This window comes from Symphodus melops (assembly GCF_947650265.1).
Source record: "Symphodus melops genome assembly, chromosome: 8".
In the NCBI taxonomy this organism is placed as follows: domain Eukaryota; kingdom Metazoa; phylum Chordata; class Actinopteri; order Labriformes; family Labridae; genus Symphodus; species Symphodus melops.
In genome coordinates this window covers 19,676,704-19,702,614 of record NC_136698.1, presented here as the reverse complement: position 1 = coordinate 19,702,614, position 25,911 = coordinate 19,676,704, and the positions used below count along the sequence as shown (strand labels likewise).

The window sequence follows — 25,911 nt, the reverse complement described above, 5'->3', positions numbered from 1 at the left end:
TACGTCATTCGAGCACTGCTTTTTTTTGCCCCTTCTCTTCCTTTCGTTCAGCAGGAAGGAAAACTTCTACTGACAAAGAGATGAAAGAGTAGAAAGGAAACTGAAGACTCTAGATAAGTAACTGCTGTCAAACACAGCACTAAAAGTCTCACATGATTCATGACATTTATAACTGTGAGATGGGAGGGAACGCGACGGTTTCTTACCAATATTATCACGTGTCCACTAGATAGTAACACCTGGGTAAGTGGTAATTTTGCCATACAATGACTGATTATGTTTAAAAATGGCATACGTGTGATGTACGTTTTTGTCAGTTTTCTATTACATAGTCTATCACTTAAGTATAGAAGATATCATCAGGACTTTAATATTTACTACAGGAAGGACATTGGTCCCAGAATATCACAGGATGACCAGCTCGTTCATATCTCTTTTGTTCACCTCTGCAGGCTCTGTGAAACGTCACTTACAGGGAAGTACTCCGATGTGGATGGAAACCTCCACGTGGCGCGCTCCATTGGACTTGCGAGGAGTCAAGAGCCCTTCTATTCGGAGGACCTCATGGTGTGTGAACAAAAACAGTGTACCGCCATCTTTACCGAAACTAATCCTATCGGAGGGAAAATTGTTGGACAGTGAGGAGGCATAAGACCTTTCTAAGATGTGGTGACAACCATCACATATAAATCGGTGATACAGAGCAGCATGTTCATGATGGCGTTTCTGCTAAAATGGCTGTTGATTTCAATTTGTCCAACATTTACGTTTACATGTACATTTGCTACCATTAAAATGTTGTCTGTGAACAAAGTTACCAAAGAACTGCAGGAACGTTTTGGATTGTTGCTTCTTGTCAAGATGCTGAGAACTCATGTTTCTCTTTCCTCAGGGCTCGAGGTCTTCTCTAGACGGCTCTCGGCCGGTTGGACAAGTAGACAAGCACATTCTGCTCCTCGTGCATGGAGTCGGAAATGCAGGTAAGAAAGACATAGAATGTATAGAAACTAAATGTATTCATGTATGAATCAAGTGGGTATATCAAATTCAGGTGTTTTTAAAGTTAGTGAAATACATCTATAGACTTTTTGGGGGGGCTGAACAGTGCTACAGTGCTTAGCACTGTTGCCTCACAGTGAAGAAGATTCTGGTTTAAATCCCATTCGCACAAACTCTGTGTGGAATTTGCAAGTTCTCCCCGTGTAGCATGAGCTCTCTCCGGTTACTCCGGCTTCCTCCCACAGTCCACAGAGCGCATCTTGGATTCGTTAGTGAGTCGTGACTCAAAAGCCTTGTTCGCATTGCACCTCCAAATCCAAAATTTTTAGCACATTTAAATTGTATGTAGTTTATTTTTTGTGCCAGTCTGAACAGAAAAAGCCACATGAGATCACATTTTTCCAAATCTGATTCAAACCACATAAACAGTATGCGATTCAAATCTGATTCCTACAGATCAGATTCAATTTGAACGTCTCAGTCATTTCAATGTGTCTTCTGTGTCACTCGCAACGCAACACCATTGACAATAACGACTTAGATCTGACAAGCTGGAAGTTAACTTCGGTCAGTGAAAGAAAACAGCAAGAATAAAAACAAACAAAGCCCGCGGACAGACTGCTCCACAAAATTGTTTTTGCGTCAGAAATAGACCACGTCATCCATTTTGCTGTTGTACACTATTTCCTGTGCGTAACCTGTTACCATAGAAATCAATGTGGATCAGACTATGTCAATATGAACAGGCAGATCAGATCTGGTCACTTGCGGTTTGTAATGTGGTCAGTCAGTCAGTTAGATCAGATTCTGATCAGATTTGGGGAAAAATCGGATTTCTGCGGCAGTCTGAACAAAGCCTAAGTTGTCTGAAGGTGTGAGTGTGGCTGGTTATTTGACTCTGTATTTTGGCACTGGGATTAACTGGCTGCCCAATGGCATCTGGGGTCGGCTCCATTGTGGCCCACTGGTCAATTTTAAATATCAATGATGTAATAACATGAACAAATCTGCACTGAAGGATTTCAACCTGAGCTGCCAGTACAACAACATGCACAAAGGCCGAATACTTTACAACATAATCGTAAGTAATCTTTGCAAGAAATTAGTAGTGATAAAGTAGCTTTAATTCTCTTAAATACTGTGTTGAGCTCATTAAAGGGGCAATATGTAACTGTGACCCCCAGTGTTTAAAAAGGATATTGTAGTATCGCAGAGCACTGTCTCCCCCCGCCCTCTCCTCTCTAGAGTGGATACTCGCGCAGGTTGCCATGTTGCAGACACTGAAGCTTCAGTGTTTAGCCAACTCTGCATCTGTCTCTAAACCTGTCTGCGTTATAACCTCTCTCCAATTTTTAAAAGCATCTCTAATATTGATCCTAGTTTGTGCATGTTTCTGCTCATGGAGCTTATTAGAAACATGCAGACTAGAGGCTGTTTAGGTCTGGTACAATCACTTCCATATGAACCAGTTCTCTTTGGCCGCTTCCATCGCTGCAACACCTGTTGGTCTGCTGTAAGGGGTGTTCACAACGGCTGTGTAGGGGGGCCTTCAATCCGCCTACCTTCTCTGGTCCAAACAAATCCAGACCATTCAGGACCAGAATTTAAAGTTAGAAGGAGGACATAGTGGCTGCTGTGTTGTTGTCAGAGAAGCCAGGAGGAAGATGAGTGAGGCAGATCGTGCATTAATAGCAGAGCTGCTCTCTACATGTGTTTGGTTAATGGTGACGTGGTGAAGGGAATGAGGGCGTTTCTTGAGCTGGATTGATGTCGACACAAAGAAAAAGCTTCCAGCAGCACTCAACACTTTTCAGTGGAATGAATAATGTTTGTGAATGACGCTGCTCCACTGCGCTGACAGCATGAAGACTGGAAGCTGGCAGCCAGAGTATTTCACAGTATTTGTGTGTGCTGTAAAAATACGCATGACCCATCTTATCTTATCTTATATGTACTTATCCTAGTGTAGACTGTGTATGTGGGCATTGAATAAAAGTAGCACAGATCTATGTTTATAACACTTCCCTCAGAGAGATGCCACTCATAACAAGTCAGTCACATGTGCCAGGGTGGCAAAAGGGGCCTACAGGAGTACTGACTGTGGACAGGGCTGTTGTTACTCCTGTGGATGGCTTGATGGCACTGTTGTTCTTGGCTGGATTGTTTTAGACCAGCTGATGTTAACTCTGTGTCCGCTGTCTTCACCCTCTGCTCTTTGAACTCACTGTGGGTTTTTTTTTTTGTTTACGCCACGATGTTCAGTTGTTTCTAAAGAAAATCTATCTAATATACAACATGTGAGACAAAAAGATAACAAGAAACAGTGAGCAAACTAATCAGAATCAGAAATACTTTGTTAAATTCAGTTGTTACTTGTTCAAAAACGTCGTAAAGAGATAGAATAGATATACTGAAATAAGCAATAAGTAGCAAGTGGATTGATAAGCTTATGTACAAGTGCAAATGACATAAAGATGGAACATACTATACAATATTTATCTATTCGATCCCATTCACCTAAGTTCTCATTATGAACTGTCTCCAGAGCTTCATCTGGAGATGTTCTCAGTGGATGGTCTTTTACTGACTTGTATTTGACCTTCCCCACAGATGCTCAGATTCTGTTATGATGGTCTTTGAGTTTGAGTTGAAAGCTGGTTTACTCAAAGTCTGACTGTTGGTACAGTTCCTTCCAGTGTTCCCCGCTTTCTCACTCAGGCAAAATACACCGCAGGGTTCTACTTAAGATACGACTTAAAGCAAATGTCACGTTCTTGTTAATTACATCTAATTAAAAAAAATGAGTGCGTCGCTTTTAATCAAGATGTGAGTGCAGTGGTTAGATGATTTGTGCACACAGAGGGTGACCCAGAGATGTTTTTTTTTTTTTTTGTTCAGGTCCAGAGATCACAGACGAGCTGGTGAAGGTGCTGCGCAAGCGTTTGGATGAGACAACCCTGGACATCATCACAGTCATGCTTGTGAGGAACTGCAAGTTGACACCGGCTGATGTGGAGGTAATTTGATTTCATTTAAATAGAAAATGAATAAGGGATAAGCAGTGTTATGATTTCTGGATGCAATGTTCGTGTTTGTGTGTGGCTTGTCTTTCGCTCTGAGGACATGGACCTGTGCAGTGCAGTGTGCAAATTGCTTACTCTTCCAGAATTATGGGTTTTATTTCCACTTAGGCAACTAAAGAACACTTTTATGCACTAATGCAACTAAAAAAATTGCTTTGGATAAGTTTTTCTGCAAATGTTGTGTGATCAGTTCATCCAGCCTTCTGGATCCCAAGCCACTGAGGTGATGCTCTTCAGTCTACCCCAGTACTGTCGGCCATGGCTGCCTGCTGTGGCTCACTACCTCAGACAGAACCTCCTCATCTTCCTGCATGTACCAAAGTACACCGACAGCAACACCGCACATCACTTCAAGGTACAACCCTGCAGATGAAACTGTGTCTGGTAGTGTTGTGTAATTTCTGTGAAGGCTGTGAATGTTTTTTAACATTTCCCTGAAGGAGAAGGGAAACAGGTTTGTCTTCTACATTAATTCTTGTAGTTTGTGTTGTTTAAGAGGATGTACACAGTAACGACTTGGAGGCGAGTACGGGGGGGGGTCGCGAGACACTGGGAGGAGGGTCACGACATACCTTCCAAATATACCAATGATGATGGAATTCTTTTGAATGTATACACAAACAATTTCAAATTGTGCTTTTACAATGCTAAGCTAAAAGCTAAATATAATGTTCTCCATGTGTCTAACAACCAATCACGAGTGGATTTGTGATCGCTCTAACTCACGCAGTAGCCCAGGAACTTTTGTCGCTAGCTCCATGTCTTAGCATCTGTGGGCAAAGTGAAACACAAGTCAGTAAAAGAAAGAAAAGAAGCGTGTTGAATGTTGTCGTTTGAGCTTCCATGGTCTGATTTTTGTCTCATGTTCTTCTGCAGCACTACTTTCATCTGAGCAGTGACTTGGCTGAGGGGGATATCTTTCTCTACAATAAGCCTGGAGGCCAAGGGACAGGTGGCAAAGGTAGGTACATTTACAGAAAATCATTACGAAGACAGACAACAATAAATCAGAGTTCAAACTATGATGTTATTTTCATGGCTGGTCAGCAGAAGAGTGATCGGACAGCTCACCTTTTACCTTCATGTGGTTAGTTTTAGTTTGAGTCAACAATGACAGAATAATACTAATAACACAGTTTTTTATGGGCACCTTTCAAAGCTCTCGAGGTCATCCTACAAAGCAGAGTTAAAAACAGCAAAGTAAAAATACTCTATAAAATTCACATTATAAAGACACATTTTCAGGATGTATGAAACCGCTGTGTAAAGGCTTCATGAGACCGGGTGGAGAATGATCAGACAGAATATGACCGTTTAAGAAGTTAAGATGAGACAAAAAAAAAGAAAAAAAAAGAGAGAGTCACTATTACGGATGTTTGGTGGGAGGGCAGAGCGTCTGAAGGCTCTGGACCCCGTGATGGACAGGTGGGAGTATAGACCTCGAAGACTTTGTATCCTCGTGTCTGTCAGATCAAAAATCAATAGCACTGCGATCAACCAATGAAGGTTAGAAGTCACCGAACAAACTTTCGAGGAAGATGCGTAAAAAAAGATCAACTTTTGAAAGAAAGGCCAAAACTTATTCATGTGTGAAACTGTAAAGAAAAAGGGAAAAAGTCAATTGCATGTCAAAAAATGTCAAATGTAGTCTGGACAGGAAACTGAGCATTAGAGGTCAGCGTTTGGAAAAAATCCCCATAATCACACAGTATTCTAGTAATGCAGGCTTCCCCAACCTTAGGGGAGAACTTCATCAAATTCAGATTGAGTCGCCTGAAACGTGTATTTGTTGCTCAATGAAAGAAGCATATTAAACCCTGTCTGCCTGACCGATGCCAAAACCAGACACAGATCGTCTGTTTGTCTGTCACATGGTAGTGTCTGTACGTTTTGGTCTTTTCACATGCAAACAGCGTTTTAGGTCACTGAAAACATAACTTGTGGAAAACCTTTTCGGAAACATTGTCCTTGGTTTGACGTCATTGTGAGACGCTGTCGCTTTTGTTTACATGAAATTAGTGCGATAGCAGATGTTACCTAACTAGTGTCCCACTATGTTGACGGACAGAGGCGCCTGAATGGATACTTTGTAAAATGAAATGTGAATTGGGGAGTAACGGTGAGAACCTTAATTTGCATGTCAAGGACACTGTTTTTGACTTTGCATGCTCACGACAGTCGTAACAGTGTGTTTTGCGTTTTCATGTGGACGCAGAACTTTTTGGGAATTTGCCGTCTGAGGACTGGATTGTTTTTTTTAAATGAAGGAGGAAAACCTCAGTTTAAAAAAAAAAAAAAAATCCCACCGGCCAAAATGTGCTCTAAGATGAATGCTTACTTTTTACACAATAAAATAAACCACTACATGATTGAAAAGAAGCTGAGCTAAAGGCTGTGTGTGCTTTGGATGTCTGGGCACGCCAACGTTTTAATTTAGTTTCTAATTGTATTCGCTCTTTCACACAAGACATTCTGCCAGATGAAGGAAGAGGATGTAGGCCGTCTCGTTCTTGCTCATTGGTTGGGGACGTTAGCACAACAACACACAAGGTTACCTGAAAGTTTCCCCTGATTATCATTCAGCAACACCAAAGGCCAACTAATTATGGATGTAAATGAAGAGTTTGTTGAATTAAATCCCTAATTCATTATTACTAATAGATTCTTCTCTCCACAAACTCCCTTTGTTGGACATTTCTATTTGCAAAGCATGACATTACTCTTGGTTGGCTTGCCACAGTGGGCTTGGAGTGGGAAGCAGTATAAAATAAGGGTTGAGTAGACTTCAAGGACTTAAAGGAATATCTGGTGAAGGTTTTGGACTGATTTCCTAAATGGAATGGCAATGGTGTTGTAGTCAGGGCCACATTAATGAAGACCATGACATACGTTAGACCGGAGTGCTCCAAGACCAAGCAGGACGAGACCTCGTCAAGAGCAGGACCATAAAGATCTGCAAAATCCTCATCTTGTGTGCAGGAGGCGTGTCCCTTGCTTCGAGTGGAACACCGGGAAGGATACGGCAGTAGCTGGGGGATAAAAATCAAATGAATCAAAGTTACTTGTAGTTAAGTTTGAGGGCGTTTTCCTTCAAAATCAAAAATAACCAACTAGTGGGGGTCTTGACTGGTCTTGATTTTAAGAATGCCCAATCTGAGACCAGAGCGAGTAACGATGCTTTCGATTCCAAGATGAGTCATTATACAATTGTACAAAGAAATGATTTGGCTTCACCTTAAAAGTGAGCACAGCTAAAAAAAAACCCAAAAAAACAACAGAAGAGGAATATAAAAAAGTAATTCTAATTAAGGTAAGATGGGCTATGTATGGTAGTAAATTATGGATAGATATTGCAGAAATATAAAATAATTATTTGCACAGTATGAAATGTGAACTGTTGCAGAAAATTAAATAAATGTTGCAGTCTGAAATATAAAATATTGTACATGCCAGAATTGTGTGTGTTTGTGCGGTGAGGGTGTGTGTTTTTGTGTGAGTCATAAGTGGGACGGTCAACACATGTGCTGGTTCACTGTGGTTATGACTCTGAGGAAGACGCTCTCCTTGACTGTTTGTCTGAGCTCTGACAGACCTGTAGTGTCTGCCAGAGGGCAGCATGTCGTACAGATGAAACGAGAGAGCTGTCCATAACAATGTTTTTTGCTCTGTTCAGACAGCGGGACTTGTAAATGTCCTTTAGGGAGGGGAGAGTGCAGCCGATGCTCCTCTGTGCTGTGTTGATTGCTCTCTGAAGCCCCTTCCTGTCTGCTACAGTACAGCAGCAGGCTCTCTATGGAACAGCGGTAGAAGTTCACCAGCAGCAGGTTGTTCTTCCTGAGCACTCTGAGAAAGGACGGGCGTTGTCATGCCGTCTTGATGATGGTCCAGGAGAGGTCAGCAGAGATGAGGGTGCCCAGAGGAACTTGAAGGGTTTGGACCCTCTCCACACAGACACCATCAATGTAAGGGGGAGCTTCGTCTGCGCGGTGCTTCCTGACATCGAGGAGGATTTCCTTTTTGTTTTTGTGGCGTTCAATGTCAGGTTGTTCACTGAACACCAAATTTTCAGGTGGACTGCTAGGGCTGTGAAGATTAATCGTAAAAATTGCAATAAATTGATTTGAGAGGTGTAAAGATTCACATCTGCAGATTCACATCTGCACTCACAATAAAAGGAATCACAATAATATGGTGAGTGTCAGCAGCTGCAGAGTAAGATTTAGAAATTGAGGATATTGAAATAGGAGGAGTGGAAGCATTTTGACTTTCCCAAGACAGAAAAGGAAAGAGGTGATAAGATAACGGACGAGTCAAAAACTATACAAGAAGACGGAGAACTACACAAACGGCCCAACCAACATGATGCAGCATTTAGCAGCTTCAATCACCTCCCCCCTGTTGAGAGGGGGAAAAAAGAACATTAAAAGCAGGTTAGCTGCCCCTAAGGGAATCTTTTTTTAGTCATCATATGTCTCATTCTGTAAAATCACTACAAACGACCCTTTTTTAAATTTTGTGTCGAGCTTTCTGACTACTCTAAACACTTTTACACTGCAGGTCACACCTACACATTCACACCCTGATGGTGGAGGCTGCTGTGTAAACCTTCAGAAGTAAATAATCCCATTCACACACATTCATACCAACGAAGCAATTCGGAGGTTAAGTGTCTTGCCCAAGGACACATCGGACATGTAGCTGCAGGAGCTGGGGATCAAACCCCCGACCTTCTGGTTGAGACTCTACCAACTAATTATTAACAATTTATTAATGACGTGTTTGTAATCTTTGTCTGATAGTTTTGCTGAGTCAGGCAAACTTTGTGCGGTGAAAGTAAGGAGCTGAAATCGATTGTAACAGAGAAGACACATACAGTGTGTGTTGTAACAGGACGTTTTCAGCTCCCTCCCCTAACTAAGCCTCTGAGGGAGCGTCCCAGTTGGGTTGCCATTTGAGAGGCACGGTGACAACTCCGTTGAAGTGATTACCATCGCCAACAATTTGATATCAGACAGCTTTTAAAGCAATCTGTTGATAGAATGACAACCACTGCAGCACTTATTTCACTGATGTGCACTTTGAGGTGTGTGCAAATGAACTTGACATTCACCCTCCAAACTGGAATTACAATTACACTTTAACCTGATTTATTTTTTCTTATATCAGTTCTATTTGAAATAAAATTATTAAACCAAAGGCCTTGCACATTCATGTTTCTAGTAAGCATCGCTTTGACCGTTACTTTCTGTGAAGTGATTTTCCTTTTCCGGGTCCGCCTGAGCACGCTTCATAATTACATAAAGTAAATAGTAATTGTATTACGATGTTGTGTACAAGAGGTAGCCGTGCTCAGGCTCGGTTAGTCCTGGAGCAGTGTGAGTACAGGCCTGCACTACACTGATTTTAAAAACATGACGGGATCTCAGTGTCTTTGCACTCATTTTCTTCAAACCCTTCTTTTTTAGTGGTCATATTATGATCAGGTATTAGACATGTGTACACCAATGAAATACTATATTTGATCCGACACTTCACCATTCTTATATTTAACAGAAGTATCTGGTTTGTACTTGTGTCACTTGTGAATATTGGTGCACGTCTAATTGTTTTCCTCTGGGTGTCTCTAATGTTGGTCCAGGTACCATGTCAGAGCTGGTTAATCATCTCTTTCCACCTTCTCAGTTTAAAGGTACCCTCACTTGTGTCCTCTCCTTACGACCTTTACAACCAGCAGATTGACTCAAACCGTTGCGGCAGCTTGACCCGTTGCTTTTTTTTTTGTTGTCTTTGTATCTTTTGTATTCTTCTCCATTGCTTGGCAGTGCTGTTACTCCTTCATTTGAGGCTTTTTGCAGCATATACAACTGTGTTCCCTTTTCAGTTGCCAGGGTTTGGCATGGCCTCCAAGGTGCATGAACTGTGAATTGACTGGTATGTCATGAGTTGTATCTTTTCCATCTGTCCTGGATTGGCTTTTGTTGCATTGACTCCTGCTTCAAAGACCCAAACACAACAACGGCACCCAGTTTAGATACAGCAGGGAATTCATTCAAGTAGGTTAAACTTATCGAGCAGTTTTTTTAGTTTCTCCACTCGAGCCCGACTATTAAGCGGCCAACCAGAAACATTTGCTGATCTGAACATATCCAGTGACTATTATTGTTATCACAGATATGTGCCGATATTTGTGGATTTATTCACCAGTCAAATAGCATTTCATATGTATCGTTGTATGACACGAACAGTCCCCTGGCTGTAAAGAGCTATGTGTGGGATGTGGATTACCACAAACATCATCACTCTCCACAGTGTGAGGGAAAAGATAAATAAAGAAGACAAGATGGTCACCCATCTGGAGAGTAGCTACGCATGTACGTGCATCACCTCTTAAGTGTTTCATAACTGCATCTTAGGGATCAAAGCAATAAATGTGTATATTTATGTATGTCTTTCTTAGATCAAACAAAGATCTCAGCCCATACATCGATATTTGTATAGACCCCAAAAATCCCATATCTGTCAAGAAACAATCCAAACAAGTATTTGTGACTGTTGAGTATTCTACCATAGAGATGTCTTTGCCCATCTGTGTGGTATTTCCATGCCTATAGAGCAGGTGTTCCATAGTTGTGAGAAAGGAAAGGTTCACGTTGGTTCACTCAAATGAGGTAGCACATATCAAAAATTTCGCACAAAATATTGATTTGGAAATGAAAACATTTCAAAGTGTCTTCTTTCTGTTGGAATCTGCAGTTCGAGCTTAGTCTACTGTATCCTTCTTAAAATGAGCGAAACCTACTGGGAGCTGTTCTTACTTCAACTGAACATTTCCACTGACGGTAAAAAGTTCCACATCAGTGCAGCAGCTCATTGACTTTTTCTCCCGTCAGTCAGTCTGTGGACATTTTCGCTGTGTGGAGGCTCTTGTTTTAACTTGTAAACTAAACAGACGTGGTTGATGCTGAATGAAGAGCTTGAGAACATGAGACTAACTTCTATTCACAAAAGATGCAAAAATAAAGTCAAAAGTAAGTTCTAAAGAAAAATATAATATTTGAGCAAAAAGTGTAATTGGGAAGTTTAAAATTACCACCGAAAATAGTTGTGTAAGTCATGCTTGACTTTTGAACACTGATTTTCTTTTTGTCTGTGTCCTGACATCCCCTCTCTGCTTACACTCTGGCCCTCACTTATCAAACAGACGTACGACAGACAACTGGGTGTAAGAATATTTCCACGCAGAGTTCAAAACTTATCATTTTGGACTCGAGCAGAGTATACGCTCGCTCCCATGCCAGGTCTCAGCTTGTGTACGCACGTCTTTAACTTCAGGTGCAGCGAATCTGTCTGAGTTGGAGAATCATTAGATCATAGTGCAGTGCCTGTGAGAAACTAAAATGTATTTTACATTAGGCTGTAGGATACATTGCCTTTTTGAATAATGTTGGGCAGCTGTTTGGTGATTTATTATGTTGTACCTGATATTGAGGCTGAAGCGATCAAAGAAGCCACTCACTCCTCAGCCTGGGATCATTTCATTTTCCGTAATGTACCGATTATGTGGTCTGGCCACATATTTTTAAACTGAAAATAATATATATAATAATATATAATATTAAATCCTCCTAGATTATGTACGTTACATATCACAGATGTTTTTATTAAATATTAAAAACTCTGCTGCAGTTCAGTCTTCCACACCAATGCTGTTTTAGACGTTTCTGAAGTCATTTTATTCTACCTAACAACACCAAGCGATTGATCTTTATTTCTCTGGTTTCTCTTCTTTACTGTATTACGTACCTCCATGCTGTGATTAGCCAGATAAGCACCTTTCAGAAGTCCACCAAAATAATCATTTAATATTCAGATTTCTACACCAAAATATGCGCTGGTTTCTACAGTCAGTGAGGGCCAAAGCGTGCTCAAATAAACAGTGTTGAATCTAACATATCCTGCAAAAAATTATAATCCAATATTGAATGGGTACAATTACAGAACAACCAATGTGAAGCTCTTCTAGTTTTCATTTCCATCTTTGCGCTCCTGACAGCAGAGGAACACAAGCCGTCAATCCAATGACGATAAAAACTTCAGAGATTTTTTAAAATGGGTTGACATATTATCCCCAACGCTGATTTAAAAGTGCTGTTTGTTTTTGGCAAGGATAGGAACCCAGAAAGTAGTAACACCTTTAGAGCCAAATGAAACCAAATGAATGTATTGTATTAGATTGTTTTCAGGTTTATTGCTCATCATCTGAACGTTTCCCTCCACACTTTCAGGTATTGCCTGCATAGCGATGTCCTTTGTGGATGCCCATGGTCAATGCCTGCAGGTTCCAGCACAGGAATTTGCCACTCTGCAGAGATCAGAGAACTGCATCTCCCTTGATCCGGAGCATTTTGATGAGCTGACCGCTGTTGGTAAAGTGTTCTCCGTCGACGAGCGGCCAGGTGCAGGTAAACCCACTCACTCAGCAGTTCACCAAATTCCAGTTCTTTAATGGGAGAAGTCTTCATGGTAGGTTTGAGAGCTAGGGTTAGAGCTCAGTTCAGAGACACATTGACTGTTGGTAGAGTCGGCAGTCTCTTATCTGTAAGTAGGGGGTTTGATCCCCAGCTTTTGCAGCCACATGTCTGATGTGTCTTTAGCCAAGACATCCGGTTGGCGCTGCGACACGGACGGCAGAGCTGCTGCGTTTTGTGTTATGTGGTGTTATGTGTTATGCAGCAGCCTGTACGTCCAAGGCAAATTTCCTTCGGTACTAAATAAAGAAATCTTGAAGACACTTAATTGCTACCACTGCTTCGTCAGCAGCATATGATTGTCAGTGGATAGGATTTGTTACTTCTGATGCTGACTTTCCACAGCAGCCTCTACCATCAGTGTTTGAATGTGTCGTTGTGACCTGCGGTGTAAAAGCACTTTAAGTAGTCAGAAGACTAGAAAATCGCTATACAAGCTGAAGTCCATTTATCATTCACTATGTATCTACAGTATACACAAACTTATTACATTATATATTTTAGCAGCCTTGTCTCACCTGTATATTCCCCCTGAGCCAAAATAACATCAGAAGCATGTAGCAATAAGAAACGTTGCATCTTTTTTTCTTTTTTGTTTGTGTCCTTTATTACTGTGTGAAAAACCAAGATGTGCTGTCACACAGACCACACAGGATTTACCGTGTGTACACCCTCTGCCTATACTCTGGTCAGCTCTCACACAATGATTACATCCTGAGTTGGTTGCTGTGGTAAAACCAACCCGTTTTTACTTTGCTTCATGCTTTCCCTATTCAATCGTCGGTCAAATGATGTCCAAGTGTGGTAGAGACAGCTGTGTGGCATGAGCACTGTGATATAATGTGAAGAAATGAACACTGCGGTGACGATCGTGTTTCAGCACTGCTGGAGAACTGCTTGAACGCAGCAGCCTTGCAGTGTCCCGCTGAGAGTTTTCTTTGTTTACCAACCTCCTGCTGTAGCAAACAAGACAGTACAGCATGTCATTTCTCACCCCCTCATTCCCCGACACCTCGATATCTGTGGGAAAGAGGATTGACTTCTTCTTCCTAACTGTTACCATGATTTACCTTCCTTTTAACTTCTGTTCTGCCAGCTCGTTTGCATGCATTCATGGCTGATTTAGGATTTATGGCTCAAAGTGTTTCCACGTGTGCACATTCGCAGTCATATTGTGCTTTTCAAAAAGGAGCCTTGCATACATGTTTGCATGTGCAGAGTTCTGTTCTGAGCTCACGTACACTTGGTTTCTATGCACTAGTTTATAAATCAGACCAGGGAACCATCTACTTAACATTCACTACTTCAGCTCACACACACCAAAGGCTTTCCCTTGGGGAGCAATTTGCTGCTCAGTATCTCGCCCTAAACTTAATTCTTTGGATTTGCATGGTGCAGGTTTTTTTTAAAATTATTATTGTATTTCTTATACTTAGTTCTTCGAGTTGGAATAAAACAGTTAAAATATCAGAGTGCTGCAGGACTGAAGGACCTCCTGAGCCGTTCAGTGGAAAATTGAAGCAAAACTAATTCAGGCAGAACACTGTCTATCTTCTGTCTCCCTTCAACTTATATGAGGTCACTCTTGTATCTTTTTTTTGGTCTTGCAGACACACAGCTGTACGTACGGTTTGACATCTGGGAACAAGGAAACGTCAGCCCCTTACAGCTAAGTGATAAACTACAGGGGGCGCTCCGTCACGCTCTATGTGACGCTGTCATGGAACTCAGAGTCCTGCCAAGTCCTCTGTGTCTAGGAGTTTCCTGCCCAGCAACGAAAGCTCAGAAGGAAGAGGCTAAAGGTGATTGTTTATAATACTGAGTCTGCCCATCATGGGGTCACAGTTAAGTCTGCAGATGTGAAATGTTCAAAGTCATCAAAAGGCAACATGAACTTTGCAATGTAAACCTTCTGCCTCTGCTTCATCAATCAATCTCTATTTGTATAGCGTCAATTCATAACAAGTCTTATCTCATGACACTTTACAGAAAGCAGGTAAAAGACCTTACAGCTTATAACATCATAGCATGGCAAGAAAAAAACTTCCCTTTAACAGGCAGAAATCTTCAGCAGCCCCCTGCTCATGACGGAACAGCCATCTGATAAACTGTGCTGGGCTGAAAAATGGGATGGGGGAGATGGGACAAGATGCAGAAAGAAGAATAGAAAAGGGGGGGGGGATTGGTTGTTGAGGTTGGGCAGGCCATCCTCACCAACAGTCCCAGGGAATGTAAGACATCACTCCACTAAGCCTCGCATATCAAATACACACCAACCATTGTCACAGCAATGTTTCGCTCAACTAGTTATGTGAGACAGAAACGCAGACAGCCAATCAGAATCCATCTGGCTTTTAATGAATTTTTTTTTTCTGCTTTTCCCAAAACTCCCTTGGATTTCTTAGTGCTCCAATTAAAAGTGGTTATCAGGTCTCTTGGTAAGAACAAGTGTTTGCAGGCCTATTTTGTTGGGATTTATCAATGAACACCAATTAAAATACGTCGCTCTTTTTGTGTGGCTCGGGGGGGGTGGGGGGGGGGGGGGGTTGGTCTTAAGGGCTCCAAAGAAAAAGAAAAAGGTTGGAAGCCACTGGTGTACATCATGATCTCTCAGTTCAAATAAAAGTTCTGTGTAGATCTCTGAAACTTAGACCTGCACCTGTTAGAAAACGTGTTTCTTTAACACTTGACTCAACAAAAGCTGACCTCTTAAAATGACCCCTTAACTAGCTCGACACACACACTATTTTGCCTGTCTAGTAATCCCTCAATTATGAGAAAACTCCATCCTATCTTGTCTCACTTTTCAGAAAAAGGTTGCTCAAACAGGCCATTTGGAGATTTTCCCTTCATGTCATCACAAAGGGCAGGGTGGGTGACACTCCCAAAGCGGGGTGTTTGTTCTGCCCTCTGAGTTTGCCTTCTCACCATAAACAATAGGACATGGGAGCGAGAAAGCCTGAGCCACCTAAGCCCTTCCAGAGAGGGGGCGTGGTCAGACACAGCTCATTTACATTTAAAGCTACAGACACAGAAACGGCCTGTTCTGAGGATGTCATAGCAGAGGGGTTTATAGGCATGATCAAATACAGGAGTGGATTTACAACAAAAAACTTCACATATGTTTGGGGAGCTCTGAGACTTATTGAGACTAGTTGAAAAAGAGGAGATTAAAAAAAAGACTTACATTCTGAAACCATTGTGCTTCAAATATATTTGCCAAAACCTGACGTGTAACTTCATCATTTTGTTCGGGCCGGTATCTCTCGCTATCTCTTTCCCATGTCTGTCTTTAGGATTCCTAAATTCTTTGCCTGAAGTGAAAGAAGTGAAGGACAGCCCGAGGCAGCGCAGCGGTTCACGGGTTTTTAAAACAAGCCCCTCTCCCATCACCTTACCGCAAGTTGTAGGAAGCACCTCGATGTCAGGGACTAGCACCCCTGAGTCCACCACACCAACCAGCAAGAGCACCCGTCGGAGCTTCTGGGATATACTGGTAAGTTCGTCCAGAAGTTGAAAGTGTAATCACTGCCTACTTCAACAGTTACTACATTACTCATTGAGCTACATTTCAAATTGCCTTAAAACTTTTTAAACTTTAAAACCTTTTAATTTGCTGGAATTTGCTTTAAGGAAGAATGTGCAACATTTTACACATAAAGAAAGCAGAAATTAAGTGTGGAGGGAAAAGCTAGAGTCCTGCTGGCTATGTTGTTGTCAGAGCCGTGTTTACACGGACTGGACGGCCGGCTCCTCCCCTTTTGTATAAAATCGTTTTTTGTCAAAGACTAGAAAGAAGACAAAAAAGCATACTCACTGCCTGTCTGTATGTCAGTTAAGGGTTTTTTGGTCACGGACACGGTCCCTGTAAATGTACATGAATTGAAGCTACGAGCTAACCAAAGTGTGCTAATGTTTTCCACAGATGAGCTCAGCTCTTGTAAACCCTTGTTTTTTGCAATCCATAAAGAGATATTGTTATTATTATTAAAAGCAAATGAAGTCCTGATGGTTGATGCAAGTACACACAGAGTTTGTATTGTAAACCTTTAAGTGCTCCTTTTCTGTCCTTCAGAGTAAGCCTGACTCGTCAGAGCTTGGAAGCCCAAAGACAACCGATGACATCGTGCAAGAGAAAGGAGAAGAGGGCCGGGCAGCAAGGCGGAGACACAAGACGGAGAATGTCAAGCAGCAGTGGAGCCAAGAGAAGGCAATGGCTGTGGAGCTGGAGCAGGCTCAGAGGTACACTCTGACTTTAGGACAAATCTGCATTTATAATAACAAAACGGAAATCACATAAAAGGCTAATCTGTAATTACAATTAATGGTCCTGTTAAAAAGACAAGAGCAATGTTTAAATGGTGTTTAAGAAATAAGACAGGGAATTGTTTGAATATTTAAACTTTATTAATCCTTGAGAGACATTCTGGTTCACTGTCTGTCACTGTCTGAGACATGCTTCTCTCACACAGAGGCCTGAATCACACACATACACAAACGGGACATGCATTAAAGGAGAGATGTCAGAGTGGGGCTGCTACGCAGAGAGTGCATCAGAGCAGTTGGGGGTTCGGTGCCTTGCCCAAGCACACCTCTGCAGCCCTGGCACCTCTCCTACCAGACCAACTTCCATACTTTAAATGCCTTGCTGCAAAATCGATCGCCTTTTGGGGACAAATAGAGTTGAGTTAAGGATATCAGGTGGTAATATTGTTTTCACAGCTTAGTTTTCTTTACCCAAATGGACAAAAAGTTCATAAATACAGGTGCTGAAGTTTGGTGGGTCTATAGCTGATGGGCTTATTTTCAGTCTGGAACTCGATATTAGCTGTTCATTTTGTCACGGCTGATTCTAGTTTGGCATCCTATTCAGCAGGAACACAAGATTTATGTAAGTTGTGGTCAAAATTTAGAGGCTCCTTTGTGTTGTGTCATAGTACACAGAATGCAGGGAGTATTGTCAGGACACCTCTGTATTTCCATGTTTAAGTTTCCTTACATAAACTGCTAAAATGTTCAAGAATGCAAGTGCATTTTACACGTGTTGTTTTCACTACTACTACTTAAATTAGCAGTGGTATTAGTGGAAGAGAATAAGGCCAAGGCATTAATGTGACAGTTATTAAGAAGCTTTCAGTACAATAGGAGCTCTTCAGGTGTCATCATGCAGAATGTGTGTTTTGTGTCTGTGAAGGAGGCAAGTCTCTCAGTTGGAGGAGGGAGATATAGGCACTCTGCACCCCATGTACCAGCTCACCTGCCAGCAGTGGATCACTTTCATGGCGAAACTTGGTGAGTATGAATTAATGCTCCCAAAGATGGCATCTTCACATGAAAGGTGCGATACTGTGTCTCATGAAGTACTTTTCTTATCTCTCTTTCCCTCTGACCTGGCTGACGGTAAACAGGCTGCCCCTCTATTCAGCAGTGCACTACTGAAATTGCTTCACACTTCCTTCTGCCGTCTGTCTTGGCTGAAATAGTCAATCTGGTCAGTTCTCTGGCCAGTGATACATCCGTGAAGATATTTGACAAGAAAAGGTAAGTTGTTCCTAACACTGCCACATTGCATTTTGCATTGCGTTTGGGAGGTGTCCAGGTTTTAATGGTCTTTCTGTATTCCAACAACATTGGCGCTGCGGTCACTGATCACACACTGATCGTAGTACAGTCCCTGTAGCCTGACTCAGACTGCAGCACAGTCGGGCCGATTTGAGGTCTGATTCCTCCTTCTGGACAATCGAAGACTTGCTCCCAACTCGAGGCTGCTCGGAACCGATTATCTTGTAGTGCGAGTGGTTTAAAGATCCAATCTTAACGTCCCCAATCTGCTCGGCCATCGTCTGGGACGTACCGATTTATTTCAAACATGTTTGATATTTAGAATAATCTCTGGCAGAATTTGTGTGTGACGACAATAACCAAGAGACACATTCTGGAGATTTCAAAACATTACTCTGTTGCATGTCTCTTCATATGACAGAGAAGTACTGTGGCTTCTGATGTGCCGTGATTTTCATATCTTGTAGAGTGAAAATGTTCTAAGATTATGGAGAAGAATATCTGTTCAGCTTTTCCTGAAGTGTTTGATGCTGCCCAAATTCAAAATCCGGAAGGATTTTAAAACTCCTGCAGTGTGAACGAGACGTTAGCTTCTGATCTATGTCTGATAAAGAAAGTTGATTCTGATAAACGGTAACAAATATTTCAAAGTACAACATTGAGAGACACAGATACTAAAGCTTCTGTTTTATTTATGTAATGAACATCAATTCCACCGACAGGATCCCAACATCAGCTCACTTATTGACTGGGACTCTACTTACTGGATTCAGTTTTTCTTTTGACCATCAAGTCTATTGAAAAATAGTTATTTAGAGATTCTTTTTGGGGCTTTATTTTGATAGGTAGACTATAGACTGACCTGGAAAGTTTGGGGAGGTGAGAGTGTGGGATGACATGTACCCGACAGCGTCAGGTTCAGGAGTCCAACACTGGGACAGTGTGATGAGGATTGTAAGCCTCTTTTCACAGCACACTCCTGCCAGACAGATAAATTACAATCAAGACTTTGAGTTACTGCCAAGTTCCCACACAGTTGGTTCAGGGTCAAAACTCATTTGTACCACTGTGGGACCATAGTTGGTTTTTAGTTGGTCTTAGATTGTAGCATCAAGAAGTGCTCATGGTTCAGGACCCGAGGCTGTACATCCTTATGGCTCTCTCCTACTTCAGGTTGGACCCACAGTATCTGTTCACAGCACTCCACAGATAAACCACTGAGTAAGCAGACAGCAGTGCAAAGTAGGGGGATTGATTGGAGGATTGGATACTGAGGAAATAAAACAAAATCATTATCAACACTATGTATGACAGTATCTATTGCAGCCAGTTATTCCATCAAATAAACGGTAGGGGTTGAATTATATAGTTCATCTCACATCTTTTGAGAGTTTTAACTATTATTTGTATACTTCAATAATTATTTTGTCTTTATTTAGCTGCCCTCAAGCTGAGGACGTATTTGTACCGTTCCCCCTTGTCCTGCACCTCAGCCAGCCTCCAGGTGCTACCAGGACCTTCATTCTCATCGGCCGCAGCTTCCACCAGTGGCACTGCAGCACAGAGCAAGGTAACAGCTGCAGCCAGTGTGTCTGAAGGTCCACATAAGTCATTGAGTCTCTCAGCACTACTTACTTTACTTCACAGTACACACAATGCAGAACCAGAACTGACAATAAATCTCTAATACACCATATTCGTCTGTTGCCTGTCAGGTTCATGAATGTTGCTTTTGGGCTGCAAGCATTAATTTTTAATTGTGATTAATTAAGTTGCCATGTAAATGCATTGATGTTTTATTTAATCACATTAACGGCATGCCATTTTGTCCCTTTAGGCACACCGTACTGATTAGCATTTGTAATTCCTTTGTGTTGTCACAGTTATGGTAAAGAAGGACCATGCTACATCTTTGAATGTTTCAGTGTTTAAGGTCACATATTATGCAAAATCCATTTCACCATGTTTCTCTCACTAATATGTGTCTAATTATCCCTCATTTAAAAGAAAAGTCCACCCTCTCTGTCTTTCGCCTGCTCCACTTTTCAGAAAATCAAACAGACAGTTTGGAGATTTTCCTTTTATGACATCACAAAGGGCATTAACCCCTCCCTCAGGTGTGTGACACTCCCACAGCGAGGTGTTTGTTCTGCACTCTGAGTCTGTCTTCTCACCGTAAACAATAGGACATAGAGCGAGAAAGCCTGAGTCACCCAAGCCCTTCCAGAGAGGGGCGTGGTCAGACACAGCTCATTTACATTTAAAGCGGCAGACACGGAAACAGCCTGTTTTGAGCGGGGCTGAAATAGAGAGGTTTGTAGACATGGTCAAATACAGGATCACAGTGTATTTAGAACAAGAAACTTCACACACCGTTTAGAGACGCTCCAAGACTTAGGTGTTTCTCTGGTTGATAAGGAGGAGAATATGTGAACAATTCAAAATCACATGACAATAGTTTTGCTACATTATATTAAGAAACATGTAGAGGGCTTCTTTTAAGAAAAGGAAAAGACTACAAGCTACCAACTGCTGAAACGTATTTCAATCTCTTAGATTAAAAGACGTCTTGCAAGTGTATTTATTATTTTTAAACAAAGTCAGACTAAACGATTTATGAATTTCATCTATGATTTAAAGCCAGTTCTCTACTTGAGTCAGTCTAGCCTGTAAACAATATAGTTAGGAGATTCTTTGTCTCTGTTGTAAATATTTCAAGTTGCTTCTGTCATTACTTTTCAGGCAGTGACTCACAAGGCAACAGAACCTACAGGCAAAGAATACTTTTACATATAAGTTGTATTTTTGTACAGAGTCAAAAATAAAAAGAGAAGTTGATCTCTCACATCATCCATACAGTTCACTTTTATACTAATGCTAATATCATTATATTATCCTCTATAGAACACATGTCTATTTATGAAGGGATGTAGGAAGGATTTTCCAAAAGAGAAAGTGCAGCTATAAATGAGATAAATTGTTGTTGGTTTGTTGTTTTGATGATTAATTATTCCCAGTGATAACTAAGAGTCTCTTTTAAAGGTTTGCCTCCAGACGAGCTTACCGTCGATCCAAATGTTGCCCCAGTCATGACTTTGATAAGGGACCTCTTCTTTTTTAATTGCAAAAACACAAGACAAGATTAAGGGCGCACTCACTCTAGCACAGTTGTCCCGTACTGTGCTTGAGCGCGATTGTTGGGGGGGACATTCCCCATTCCCCCACTGGCCTGCACTCACACTGCTCCAGGACTAACCAGCCACTGTTACCTCTTGTACATAACGTTGTTACACAACACATGAATGTCTTTACCTAATTATGAAGCATTCTAAGTTTACAAGACAGGCGGACCTGAAAAAAAAAAAAGGGCACACAGTCGAGTCCGTGTCCGCACATGTGAGAAAAAGACAAACAAGATGACCAATACTTTACTGACTCGATGGCTTGTTTTGAGTCATGTTAGTCAGATATAGACAGAACACTCTGGATTTTCCTGAATGAATGCTGTGCTCGTTGTGTACCCATGTTTGTGTTCGTGCATGAACTGTACAGTCCTGAAGCACACCTCTTCCAAGCATGTGGGAACACTCACATGAGTCAAAAGAACTTTAGGGGTGAAGTGTGCTGAGGCACAGTACAGATGGTTGAGTGCGCCCTTAATAACAAAAATGTGGAATGAAAAACTCCAAACTAAAGAAACAAGTGTGAAATAGTTAAGACTGAAATGTGAAAAGTAATGTGCAAGGCATGAGTGAAGCATTATGTTCTCTAACACATGAAGATTACTGTTCGTGAAGTGTGGAGGAAAAAGTCCCAGCATGAATGTTCGGTGTCAAGCTTGAAACCTGCCGTCCTCTTTGCTGCACTTTGATTCTATGTTTCTCTGTTCATGCTTTCAGCTGCCTAACAGAAGTGTGTCTTTTTGCAAGTGTCTGCTTCCATCCGTTTGCGTGCGCTCTGTCTCACTGTCCATGCCACCTTTCTGTTTGTACCATTTCTGTTTGTCAACAGAAGACAGTTCAGATGAGGAACACTCCCCAGTGCTTAATAGGTTCACACGTAAGTTTACCATTCAGCTCTACAACATTGATGCTGATGGATTAAATACTGAGATAGAAATGAAGTTTCTGGCACATTTGTGTGCCAAGAGAAAAATATCCAACTTTAAAAAATAAACTTGTGTGCCTATTATTTAAAGATGTACGGTTTCTTTAATGTTCAGTACCAGACATGTTTGTTTCATTGAAATGCATGTTTTTTATCTTGAAGACAATTTCATTTAAAGGCTTATGTTTAAATGTCAACATGTATCTTCTATAAATAGAAATAGTTAAGTTGATGCCTACCTATATCTACTTTTTTTTAAATATTGACTATTATTCTCAAATATGGAAATAGTCGGAATAAAATTCAAACCTTCTTTGAGTAGGTGTGCCCTAGATACAGATTATAGTATCTGTATGATAATAATACAGTCTACTGTTTCATTGATAGTAGTGTTACTGTTGTGTGTCCAAAGTTTGGAGTGGTAGTGTATGAGAAAAGAAATCATCTCAGTCTGAAAGGATAAAAATGTAAGTATACTAAAGACAGTATACAAAGAATCTAGATCACGTGTTCAGCAAATCAAATGACAGCAGAGCAGAGAGTCAGGTGAAAAAACTCATGTTTTGCTGGCAGGTTTCAGGAATCATTCACTTCAAACTTTAGTCAAACTACATCTGTACTGTAAGCTGATAAGATTCAAATCAGAACCTCCCCATCTTTATTAATTAACATATCAAAGTGAACTCTTAGCCGGAGCAGAGGTGTTTTAGGGGCTCCTGTTGCTCAGTAAAGCTACAGGAGGTAAAGTAGGTTGTTACTCAACCTGAAGGTTGGGGGTTCGATCCCCAGCTCCTTAAGCAACATATCCGATCTGTCCTTGAGCAAGACACTTGCTCCTTCTGCTTTGTCGGCGGTGTGTGAATGTGTATGAATGGGATTATTTACTTCAATGGTCAAGCTCAAGTCCATTAACCATTTACTATTCGTGCCACCACTAAGAACGAGTGTCAGTTTGATTAAGTTTAAGATGCTGTATCAACATGAATGCTAACGACTGTTATTGCCAAAGAAAAATTATCAAAACGATCAACAATAATATAACGTAATTAAACAACGAACAATGAGAGGAAATAAAATCTATTACAACTCAATCATTAGTAAAATAACAAAATGAAAAGAAGTGTTTGTCTTATAAGGTGTCAGTCAGGTAGAAATTGTGCGGTTGATTTTATACTCTTTGGCTCTTTAAGTCTCATAAGATCCTTTGTGTGGCTCTGCTGCTGTAACCTGGCTCAGACAGTGTGCAGATGAGGAGAGGGTGGACCTCTGTGTCTACTTCTAATTCTAAGTAGAAACAGATATACATATTTTACACATTCTTTCTCCAGGTTTCCAATTTTAATGACGGCCTGTTTCAATTTCTAGCTTATGATCGCTGGTTCTAAGAAGACGCTGAATAGCTCATTCAATTTTTTTTGCGACCTTAAATCTTCTGGACTGTTTGTCTTTTCTTGGGTAGTGTTTTTATCTTGTATATTAACTTGCTAAGTTATAATGACCACAGTACGTCAACTTAGAAAATGGAAGATAAAAACAAGACTAACAACAAGATGTTATTAAGGAATGTTGAAAACAAACACTCTTGTCTGTAACTGATCATGTTAAGAACAGGATATTTTCTTCAAATGATAATTAAGACATTATTTAAACCAACCTCGGGAACTGTCAGACCATCATGTAAAAAACCGACACGCATCCTCCAAGCAAATGAGCTAAAAACTATTTCTAACATGTGGAATGCACATCTCAGAGTAACAGTATTTTGCTCTCCTTTAACTGTGATCCTTGAAAAGGCAGAAAGGATAGTTTGTAGTGAGATTTGCCGAACATGTCTGGCAGTGACTTCTATCTCTTTTCCATGTCACTGAGTTTCTCTCTCTTCTGCACAGCTCATAAGGGCTTCCAGCGCTTCGAGGCTCTGGAGCAGAGTGATGGCTTCAGTCCCAGCCAGGCCGGGGCAGGAATGGCTCCCCGCCAGAGGTTCCTCTTCATCAGCATCCTGAACAAAAAGGTGAAGAGGGAAGTCTGTGTTGTGAAAATCTCTAATGCCACCAGAGAACATGACGTGTTGTACAAATACTACAGCTTTTAGCCGTAGTACATCTCTAAACAATGGATAACACTTGTTTATATATGTCATATTAAATGAAAATAGAGAAACTGCATGAGTCTCACTGAACCTCATGTCGTGTGTCATCAGACCTCCAGCTGAACTAAATGAAATGAGTCAAACTGGTTAAATTATAGTTTTTGAATTGATCATAGAATAAGGAAATGTCTATCCATGTACTTTGTGTATTGACTGAGCCTTAGGTGTGGAAGGGGTCAGTTGTGAGAAAATGGAAATACAGGATATATAAAGGTATGATGGCTGCCCTAGTGTTCGAATGCCTCATCTAAGTATATGATGTTATATTTATGGCTGGCTGATTTACATTGTATCTGGAATTATTACAAGAAAAGTTTGTATCAATATATCGACATACTTAGGGGCAGCTGTGGCTCATTGGAGAGAATCCGTCGTCGCTAAACCGGAAGGTCGGGGGTTCGATCCTCGGCTCCTGCAGCAACATGTCCGATGTGTCCTTGGGCAAGTCACTTAGCCTCGAATTGCTCCCGCTGCTTCGTCAGCGGTGTGTGAGTGTTTATGAATGGGATTATTTACTTCTCATGGTCTCAGTACACAGCAGCCTCTACCATCAGTGTGTGAATGTGTAGGCGTGACCTGCGCCGTAAAAACACTTTGTGTAGTCAGAAGACTAGAAAAGAAATGCACAAGTCTATCGACCATTTAGGAAGAATATATATCAAAGAAAACATTTCCTAGTTTTGCACATATGTAATGATAATGTTGTTGTATTTCGAAATGGTAAATACAACACTCAGTCTTAAAGGTACAGTATCACGCCTTTCAATGTGGCACTGTAGTAGTAAAGATAGATACTACATGCTAAATATATACAACATGTGCTTCATTTGAGGGTCAAAAACGTTTTAAGTAACTTGTTCATGTTTTTGACATGTCGTACTTCGTATTCTATCCTTCTTTACCTCAGGTGACTCTATACAGCTATAACTGGTCCGTGGACCTGGGTGCCTCTCTGAACCGCGAGCTCATCCGCCTCGTAAAGTGGCAAAATGCAAGAGCTCATGTTGTCCACTGTCTGCTCAACCAGAAGATGGGCCTTTTCCATCATCACTGCTTCTCTGATGCACCTTTTCACGAACTGGACTCTAAACAGGTAACCACACTTGGTTGTATGTTAAACATTGTTTCCAAGTTAACAGCAGAACAGGAAGAAAAAATAAAGTCAGTGTCTTCTCTTTCAGTACTGCTCCCTTAACAACATTAAAAGTATTTTAGACATGCTGATAGATTTGTGGCTGAAGAGCTGCTGTAGTCACTTCTCTTTTGAGCTGTTGGAGAGTTTTCCCACATATAGGGGAGGGGGTAGAGCTGCTGGTGAGACCGGGCTGCTAGTTCAGGTGGAATCAACCTGTCATGTCAGCATCTGGGTTTACACTGCTGCAGAAAGTCGCAGGTCCGGAGGCAGACTTCACACAGCTGCTGTATCTCGAGGAGCCTTCTTAGTGTGCTGGATGTCATGAGCTTTCACACGAGCAGATTGTTT

At 41.3% G+C, this 25,911-nt stretch overlaps 1 protein-coding gene across 7 annotated transcripts in view; it reads left to right on the top strand.

The window, feature by feature from the left end:
- The window catches only part of szt2 (SZT2 subunit of KICSTOR complex), an 83,855-nt gene that overhangs the window by 36,238 nt on the left and 21,706 nt on the right, over positions 1 to 25,911 (top strand). For 5 of the 7 annotated variants that reach the window (XM_079351230.1, XM_079351231.1, XM_079351233.1 and 2 more), the window contains 15 exons: positions 453 to 567; positions 893 to 980; positions 3,898 to 4,016; positions 4,273 to 4,437; positions 4,959 to 5,043; positions 12,368 to 12,544; positions 14,221 to 14,412; positions 15,907 to 16,106; positions 16,686 to 16,852; positions 17,805 to 17,902; positions 18,019 to 18,151; positions 19,612 to 19,742; positions 22,184 to 22,231; positions 24,169 to 24,290; positions 25,336 to 25,521. In XM_079351230.1, the coding sequence (XP_079207356.1) occupies positions 453 to 567; positions 893 to 980; positions 3,898 to 4,016; positions 4,273 to 4,437; positions 4,959 to 5,043; positions 12,368 to 12,544; positions 14,221 to 14,412; positions 15,907 to 16,106; positions 16,686 to 16,852; positions 17,805 to 17,902; positions 18,019 to 18,151; positions 19,612 to 19,742; positions 22,184 to 22,231; positions 24,169 to 24,290; positions 25,336 to 25,521 (2,026 nt within the window). The remainder of the gene's footprint in view (positions 1 to 452; positions 568 to 892; positions 981 to 3,897; positions 4,017 to 4,272; positions 4,438 to 4,958; positions 5,044 to 12,367; positions 12,545 to 14,220; positions 14,413 to 15,906; positions 16,107 to 16,685; positions 16,853 to 17,804; positions 17,903 to 18,018; positions 18,152 to 19,611; positions 19,743 to 22,183; positions 22,232 to 24,168; positions 24,291 to 25,335; positions 25,522 to 25,911) is intronic. The other 2 variants (XM_079351229.1, XM_079351232.1) reach the window with 2 other exon arrangements.